Raw genomic sequence first — 9676 nt, forward strand, 5'->3', positions numbered from 1 at the left:
CATTAACTTCTCTGTGACAAATGCCCAGAAGTGCAATTGCTGGGTTGGATGGTATGTTTAGTGTTATAAGAAACTGCCAAAAATTTCCAGACTGTCTATACCATTTTACATTCCCACCAGCAATGTAGAGATCCAGTTTCTCTACATCTTTGCCTGCATTTGGTATTGTGACTATGTTTTTATTTTCATCATTCTAAAAGATGTGTTGTGATACCTCTTTGTTTTCCCCAATAGCTGATATTGTTAAACATCTTTTTATATGCTTATTTGCCATTTGTATATCCTCTTTAGTGAAATGTCTGCTCATGTATTTTGCCCATAACATTAAATTTTTTTTTTAATTTTTGGCTCTGCTGGGTCTTTGTTGCTATGCAGTCTTTTCTCTAGTTGTGGCAAGCAGGGGCTTCTCATTGCCGCGACTTCTCTTGTTGTGGAGCACGGGCTCCAGGGCATGCAGACTTCAGGAGTTGTGACACGTGGGCTCAGTAGTTGTGGCTCCTAGGCTCTAGAGCACAGGCTCAATAGTTGTGGCACAGAGGCTTAGTTGCTCCCTGGCATGTGGGATCTTCCTGGACCAGGGATTGAACCCGTGTTTCCTGCATTGGCAAGCTAATTCCTCACTACTGAGCCATCAGGGAAGCCCTACCCATTACATTTTGAGAATTCCTTATATATTCTAGATACAAGTTCTCTGTCAGATAAGTGATCTGCAAATATTTTTCCCAGTCTGTAACTGGTCTTTTCATCCTCTTAAGAGATTTTGAAGGTCAAAAATTTTAATTTTGATGAAGTCCAACTTTTCAATGTTTGCATTTATATATCATGTATTGGTGTCATGTCTGAGAAAAATTTCACCTAGCCCTAGGTCCCACAAAATCTTCTCTTGTATTTCCTTGTAAAAGTATTATAGTTTTATATTTTACATATAAGGCCATGATTCATTTGAATTAATTTTTGTATAAAATGTGAACTTGAGGTCGAGGTTCATATTTTTGCCTATGAATGTCTGATGGCTGAAACAGTTTGTTAAAATAACTATTTTTTTCCTCCATTGAATTGCTTTTGCACCTGTGTCAAAATCAGTTGGGCATATTGTATTTGGCTGTTTGGGGCTATTTCTAGGTTCACCATTCTGTTTTACTGTTATACCTGTCTATCCCTCTGTGAATACCAGTCTTTCTTAAAATTTATTTTTAATTGGAAGATAATCACTTTATAATGTTGAATTGGTTTCTGCTGTACAAGACCAAACAGTCTTGATTACTATAGGTATATATTTCTTTATTCTTCTTCAAAATTGTTTTAACCATTCAAGGTTTTTGCCTTGCTATATAAATTTTGGAATGAGCCTGTCTCTATCTACAAGAAACTTTCTGGGATTTTGATAGGAATTGTGTTGAAACTATAGATCAATTTGGGGTGAATTGAAATCTATACTATACTGAGTCTTCTAACCCACAAACACAATACATATCTCTCCATTTATTTAGATATTTTTTTATTTCTTTCATCGCGTTTTGGAATTTCAGCATGCAGTTCGTGTACATGTTTTGTTAAGTGTATACCATATTTCATTTTCTTTGGAGTGACTGTAAATAATATTGTGTTTAGAATTTCAGCTTCTTTATTATTAATATATAGAAATGCAGTTAATTTGGGGTGTTGATCTTGTATTCTTTTTTTTTTTTTGCAGCAAAGAGCTCAGCTTTTTATTGAATGTGTTACTAAAAAGGTTTAGTCAAAAAGACCAAAGCCCATGTCATCATTAGACTCTCTAGATTCTTCTTTCCTTGCTTTTACTTTCTTCTTAGCTGAGGCAGCAGTGGTGGAGGGGACAGGACCTCCTGCGGGATCAGCACCAGCTTCTGGGGCAAGTCCTCCAGCCCCCACATTGCAGATGAGGCTCCCGATGTTGACATTGGCCAAAGCCTTTCCAAACAAGCCTGATCAGAAAGGTTCAACATTCACCAGCCCAGGTTGGGTGCATGAGACAAGTGCTCGGGCCTGGTGCACTGGGAAGACCCAGAGGGATCGGGTGGAGAGGGAGGTGGGAGGGGGGACCGGGATGGGGAATACATGTAAATCCATGGCTAATTCATTTCAATGTATGACAAAAATCACTACAATGATGTAAAGTAATTAGCCTCCAACTAATAAAAATAAATGGAAAAAAAAAAAAAAAGAAAGGTTCAACATTTACACCGGCTGCTTTAATGAGGGCATTGATATTACACTCTGTGTCCTGCAGGATGAGGGCCGAGTAGATGCAGGCGAGCTCCGAGAAGGAGGCTATGGTGCTGGCGAGTGCCAGGTGAGGGCTGCCGGGCACACTGCTAGTCGCCCAGATGAAGTGAGGGTCTCACCCCAACGGGGCCTTAGCTTCCTTGAAAGGACCGTGTACCTTAGCAGCAGCTGAGGAAAGCCTTTGACTTTCTTGAATCCACTTATTAACTAGTCTTAGCAGTTTTTTGGGTAGATTATTTGGGATTTTCTGCATAGACTATCATGTTGTCCATGAGTATGGACAGTTTTATTTCTTCCTTTCCAATCAGCATGCCTTTTATTTCCTTTTCTTGCCTTATTGTGCAGATGAGAACTTTCAGAGTGGCCTGAGCAGACATCCTTCCCTTGTTCCCTATATTAGGGGGGAACATTCTATCTTTCACCATTAAGAAAACTGTTAGTTGCTGTGTGTTTGTTTTTGTAGATGCTTTTTTTGTCAAGTTGAGCAGGTACCCTTCTATTCCTAATTTGCTGAGAGTTTTTATCATGAATGAATGGTGAATTTTGTCAGATGCTTTTTCTACATTACTTGATATGAACATATGATTTTTCTTCAATAGCCTGTGGATATCATAGTTTATATTGATTGAATATTGATTTTTAACTAATCTTGCATAACTGGAATAAACCATACTTGGTGATGGTATAATTTTTTTTATACCTTTCTGGAGTCTATATCACTAATAATTTGTTGCAGATTTCTGTATAAAAGTCCCTAAAAGAAGGTTGGAGAGTTTTTTTCATAGTGTGTTTGTCTGGTTTTTGTATTAGGTGAATACTGGCCTCATAATATGAGTTGAGAAGTTGTGCAGAAAAGAGTTAACATAGCAGGCCCTTGGTGGGCCTCTGGGAACTGGGATTTCAGGAGGATTTCCACCATCCCCAGAACTGATAAGAGTGACTCACTACGCCTAAACTGTTTGTACAAATGTGATTTATGCTGGGACTAAAATTCAAGTCTCCTGATTTCCAAGCTGTGTGCAAGAGTTAACGTAGCAAGCTGACCGTTATCCTTTGAAAGGGCTGTTTGCAGGGTTGGTTCTTTGATGACATCTGGAAACTTGGATTTGGGGTGAGTTCCTCCCATTCCAAGGACTGATAAGAGTATCCCACTCTGCCTAAACTGTACAAACAGTATGGTTTATGTTGATCATCTGCTTTCCTTCTGGGAGTCTGGAATTTTGGTAAGTGCTAAGCAGCGAGTGCCTATATGATCAACTCTCAATAAATGCCCTAGGAACTAAGTTTCTAATGAGCTTCCCTGATAGACAGCATTTCACATGTGTTGTCACAGCTCTGCTGGAGGACGTAAGTACATCCTGTGTGACTCCACTGGAAGAGGACTCTTAGAACCTTGTATCTGGTTTTCTCTGGATTTTGCCTGTGTGCCTTTTTCCTTTGAAGATTTTGTTCTGTTCTCTTTCACTGTGATAAATAATAACCTTGAGTTGATTGTATGCTGAGGTCCTAGTGAATCATTGCGCATGAGCACAGGGATGGTCTTGGAAACCCCTTACACAGAAATGCTCCCTTCTCTTTGATATTCTGGAAAAGACTGGAAAATTGGTGTCAATTCTTTAAATGTTTGGTAGAATTTTCCAATGAAACCATGTGGACCTGGAACTTTTCTTCCCAAGACCTTTTAAATTACAAATCTAACTTCTTTAATAGTTATTGGACCATTCACATTATAAATTTCATATTTTCTGAGTTGTGATAGTTTGTGTTTTTAAAGGAATCAGTCCATTTTATCTAAGCTGTTGAATTTATACACATAGGGTTTTTCATAGTATTCCTTTTTTAAAAAAATATTTATTTTACACCACATGGCATTCAGGATCTTAGTTTCCTCACCAGGGATTGAACCTATGTCTCCTGCAGTCGAAGTTCAGAGTCCTAGTTACTGGACTACCAGGGAATCCCCCATAGTATTCCTTTAAAAAAAAAAAAAAACATATCCATCATCTCACATATTTACTCTCCCTTTATTTTTCTTTGGTGAGAACATTTAAGTTCTACCTTCTTAGCAATTTCAATTATACAATATAGCATTATCAACTATACTCACAATGTTATACATTAGATTCTCAGACCTTCTTCATTTTATAGCTGAAAGTTTGTATTTTTTTTTTTTTTTTGCCCACGTGGCATGTGGGATCTTAGTTCCCAGACCAAGGATCAAACCTGTGCCTGCTGTTGTGGAGGCGTGGAGTCCTAACCACTGGACCACCCGAGAATTCCCTGGAAGTTTGTACCATTAAACCAACATCTCTCGGTTTTCTCTACCCCATCAGTCCCTGGCAACCACTATTCTATTCTCTTTCTATCAGTTTAACTTTTTAAAAAAAATTTTACATGTGATACCATGCAATATTTGTCTTTCTCTGACTTATTTCACTTAACATAATGCCCTCCAGATTCATCAATGCTGTCACAAATAATAGGATTTCCTTCTCTTTGGGCTGAATGATATTCTTGAATATATGGTGTATAAATAAATGAATATATATATATATATACATATATCATATTTACTTGATCCATTACTTGATCTGTTGACACATACTTAGGTTGCCTCCATACCTTCGCTCTTGTGAATATTGCTGCCTTGAACATGGGAGTGCAGATATCTCACGAGATCCTGATTTCCATTCCTTTGGATATATTCCCAGAAATGGAATTGCTGGATCATATGGTAGCTCTTTTTTTTTTTTGCGGGGGGGTGTTGCTAATGTCAAAGAAATACAATAATTTGCAAGTTTCTTTTCCAAATAGTGACATTTTGGGGGTGTTCTCTGGTGGCCTAGTGGTTAGGATTCTGGGCTTTCATTGCTGTGGCCTGGGTTCAATCCCTGGTTAGGGAACTGAGATCTCACAAACCACACAAAGTAGCCAAAAAAAAAAAAGAGAGAGAGAGAGAGGGAAAAAAAGCAAATAGTGACATTTTAAAATGAATATTTTGGTCATGGATTGACTGTATGTTTGCTATAGGCAAACATTTCCATACCATCTTTCTTCCAAAGACTTTGGGTACTGGGTTGAGAACTTTATTCTCCTTTCAATTGGCTGCAGGATCTGTGGAAAGATTTCTCTGGCTCATTTGTGATATTAGTGCTTTATGTCTTCTCTCTTTTTTATCTTAGTCAATTAGTTCTATAGGTTTGTAAATTTTATTGACCTTTTCAGATAAACAGCTTTTTGTTTGATTTTCTCTATTGTTTTCCTGTTTTCAAATTTAATTGATTTCTGTTCTTATCTTTGTTATTTCCTTCCTTCTGCTTGCTCGCTTTGGGTTCATTTTCTTTTGTCCTTCTTTTTCTAGTCTCCTGTGATGGGAGCTTATATGATTGATTTGAGACCTTTCTTCTTTTCTAATGTAAGCATTTAGTTCTAAATTCCCATGCCAGCACTATTTTAGCTACATTCCACAAATTTTGATATGTTGTATTTTCAGTTTTATTCAGTTCAGTATATTTTTTAAAATTTCCCTTGAGATTTCCTTTCGACCTATGGATTAATGAAAAATGTGTTATTTAGTTTCCTAGTATTTGGGGATTTTCCTGTTGACTTTGTTATTGATTTCTAATTTGATTCCATTATGGTCTGAGAACATACTCTGTGTGATATCAGTTCTTTTACATTTTGTTGAAGTTTGTTTTATGACTCAGAATATGAGCTATCTTGGTGAATGGTATTTGAAAAGAATGTGAGTTATGATGTTTTTGGGTGGAGTGTCCTATAAATTAGATCCTGTTGTTTTATGATGTTGTTGAGCTGTATAATCTTGCTGATTTTGTGTCTAGTAGTTCTATTGCTGAGAATGAGTATTGAAGTTTCCAACTATAGTTATAGATTTGTCTGTTTCTCCTTCCAGTTCTATAAGAGTTTACTTCATGTGTTTTGAAGCCCTGTTGTTTGGTGCATACACATTTAGGATTGCTATGTCTTCGTGATGAATTGGCTCTTTTATCACTATGTAATATTCCTCTTTGTCCCTGTAATTTTGTTTGATCCGAAGTCTACTTTATCTTATATTAATATCGCCACTCCTAGTTTTATAAATTAATGTTTGAATAGTATATCCTTTTCTATCATTTTGCTTTCTACCTACTCATGTTATATTTGAAGTGAGTTTCTTGTTGACAACATATAGTAGGGTATTTTTAAAAGCCATTCTGTTAAATGCCATTAAAATACAGAGATATTTTTAATTCATGTGTTTATACTATTTACCTTTAGCATAGTCATTGATACCTTAGGGTTAAAGTCTAATGTTTTCTTATTTGCTTTTTGTTTTCCCCTCGATTTCTCATTTTTCTGTTTTCCTTTTCTTGCCTAACTGTAGGTTACTTGAATATTTTTTTAGAATTCCATTTTGATTTACATTGTTTTTTTGAGTATATCCTTTTATATAGTTTTTTTTTTTTTTTTTTGCCCTGCCTTATGGCATGAAGGATCCTAGTTCCTGGACTAGGGATTGAACCCAGGCCCCCAGCAGTGGAAGCACAGAGGCCTAACCACAGGACCACCAGGGAATTCCTTGTATAGTTTTCTTAGTGTTTGCTCTAGGTATTAAAATACACATATGTAATATCACAGTATACTATGACCATAATTTTGCCAATTCTAGTAAAGTTTAGAAGTCTTATTTTCATTTATGTCCCTTTACCCTCCCACTTTTTAAATACAGTTTTCTTATCTATTTCTCTATATACATGAAACCCAACATCAGATGGTGTTATAATTTTGTTTCAACAATCCATCATGATTGAAAAAATTCATGAGAAGGATAATCTACTATATTTATCCTTATTTTGACACATTTAATTATTTCCCTTTGTTTATTTTTTAAATTAATTTATTTTAATTGGAGGATAATTACTTTACAATATTGTGATGGTTTCTTGTTTCCCTTCCTTTCTAAAGTTCCAAGTTTCCTTCTGTTGTCATTTCCATCCTGTTTGGAGAGTTTCCCTTTACCATTCATTAATAGTAAGTCTGTTAATAAAAAATGTTATAAGTTTTCTCTTATCTAGGAATGTCTTTATTTCCCCTTTATTTCTGAAGGATATTTTGCTGATCATGGAATTCAGTTTTTGTTTTTTTTTTTTTTTGCTGTACTGTACGGCTTGCAGATCTTAGTTCCCCAACAAGGAATTGAACCCATTCCCTCAACAGTTAAAGCATGGAGTCTTAACCACTGGACCACTGGAGAATTCCCAGATATGACTATTCTTTTCTCCCATCATTTGAAAAATGTGTCACTTCCTTCTAGCCTTTATAATTTTTGATGAGAAATTCGCCATCATCTAAATCAGTGTTATTCTGCAGATAATGCATTTTTTTCTCTTTAGCTTCTTTCAAGATTTTTTTTCTTTATCTTTAGTTTTCAGAAGTTATTTATGATGTGTCTTAGTGTGGATATTTTTTAGTTTTCTTATCTGGGTTTCACTGAGCTTCTTGAATTTGTAAATTTATGTCTTTCACCAAATTTGGGACATTTTCAGCCATTTCTTTTAATTCATTTTCACCTCTCTTTCAGTGACTTCAGTTTTATGAATATTAGCACTTTTGTTGTTACCGTCCAACAGCAGGGGAAGTTTTACCCCTCTTTTCTCTCTTTTGTTCAGATTGGAGAAATATTATTGTTCTGTCCTCAATCACTGATTCTATTCTGTCATCTTCATGCTACTATTGAATCCCTCCAATGAGTTTTTATTTTGATTATTGTGTATTTTACTTCTATACTTTGTTTGGTTCTCTTTTTGAAACTTCTTTCTCTTTGCTGAAATTTTATGTATTTCTCCAACTGTCTCTTTTCTTTGTCTTTTTTTTGGCTGTGCCACAAGGCTTGTGGGAATCTTAGTTCCCTGACCGGGGATTGAAACCAGGTCCTTGGTAGTGAGACCAGGGAGTCCTAACCACTGGACTGCCAGGGAATTCCCTCTCCACTTGTTTCAAGAGACTTTGTAATTGCTCATTGAAATATTTTTTATGACAGCTGAGCTAAAGTTCATTCAAGATAAATATAACCTCTGATTCATCTCAGTGGTATATCCATTAATTCTCTTTTCCCAGTCAAGGTGTGATTTTACTAGATCCTGGTATGATGAGTGTTTTTCCATTGTCTCTTGGACATTTTGCACATTAGGAGACTCTGGATACTACTTAAATCTTCTATTTCACCAGGCAGTAATCCTATTTAGGTTTAGTGCACAGGTGCTAGCCTTCTTTTGTGGGCTGTGGTTCCAATGACAATTTTGTTTCTAGAACTTTTGTAGTACTATCACTGTCTGCTTTGTTTGTGTACTATTTGAAACCACCTTGACAAGTGAAGAGGTATTCCACACTGTAGTTCAGTTCTCAGACCTTCATTTATGTTGATTTAGTTGTTTTTTCCTTGCGGTCAGTCAGGTATCTTTCCAGGACTGCCTATACAGATTTAAAGAATCCCTCCCCAGCTCCCTCCTCTTTGAGATCCTCTCTTCACTTTCTTATTGAGAGAATGAGGGCAATAGTTGCCACTGGCAGATAAGGGTAACAGTCTAAACCTCTCACTTGGTCTCTCAGCAGGCAGGGGGAGGGACTCTCTGGATCGTCTCTTTGTGCTTTGTGGGAGAGGAGTGACAGAGATCCAAACTCCCCCGTGTGTTCTCAGCCAACACCCGTGGTGGGAGAGGAAAGTGACTCCCCACCACCTGCCACTTGATGGGGTCATGAGATCCTGTGCCTCCCTGGCCTTCCCATGTCACCAGGTTGAGGGGAGGTGGTTGGGAGATGCCAGGCCTGCTGGGGCTGAAAGTGCTAACCCTGGCTACCTGGCGTTACAGGGTGGGCCACAGTGGTGTGGATTTCTTGCTGGCAGAGCATAGAACCAACCCCACCCCCACCTTACCCTCCCCCCTACTCCCACCCGGGCCATTGTGGCTCCAGCTTGCTCTCCATGAGGGGTGGAGTATGGAGGGCTTCCCAGGCTGTCTGGTGCTACAGGGACTCCCACTCACATGGTATGTGCTCTTTGAGGAAGAAGAAAGCATAGGAAAGCGTTTTCCCTAGCTGACTACAGCTACAGAATGGAGCACCAAAGTCTAGTGCTGGTCCTCAGTTGCTGTCAAAAAGGTTTCTCTCCTGCTGGACTGGGTTTCTCTCCTTTCCAGGTCCTTTGGCCAGAAAGAACAGGTTTTTCTTTGACTTTGTTTGTATTTGTTTGCTTCGGTCTACTCTGATTGGAGATTCTAGGTTGCAGGCTTCTCCAGCACCCAATCTGGAATATTGAAAAACCAGGGACCTCACCTCTATGTTTCCTCAAGTCCTGTGGTATCTGGCCAGCCCACATTCCTCTTTCCAGCACCAGATTCTCTTTATGATGGATTTTTCTATTATTTTGAGGGAT

At 37.7% G+C, this 9676-nt stretch overlaps 1 protein-coding gene across 1 annotated transcript; it reads right to left on the minus strand.

The window, feature by feature from the left end:
- Window positions 1-1673: 1673 nt before the first annotated feature.
- On the minus strand, window positions 1674-3370 carry LOC110123634 (large ribosomal subunit protein P1-like). The gene is made up of 4 exons (XM_020871738.2): window positions 3289-3370; window positions 2578-2635; window positions 2180-2333; window positions 1674-1947 (listed from the first exon to the last, which is right to left on the minus strand). The coding sequence occupies exons 1-4, from the start codon at window positions 3368-3370 to the stop codon at window positions 1735-1737; spliced, it is 507 nt and encodes a 168-aa protein (XP_020727397.1). The 3' UTR covers window positions 1674-1734.
- Window positions 3371-9676: the final 6306 nt, after the last annotated feature.

Source organism: Odocoileus virginianus, chromosome X, assembly GCF_023699985.2.
Source record: "Odocoileus virginianus isolate 20LAN1187 ecotype Illinois chromosome X, Ovbor_1.2, whole genome shotgun sequence".
Lineage (NCBI taxonomy): Eukaryota > Metazoa > Chordata > Mammalia > Artiodactyla > Cervidae > Odocoileus > Odocoileus virginianus.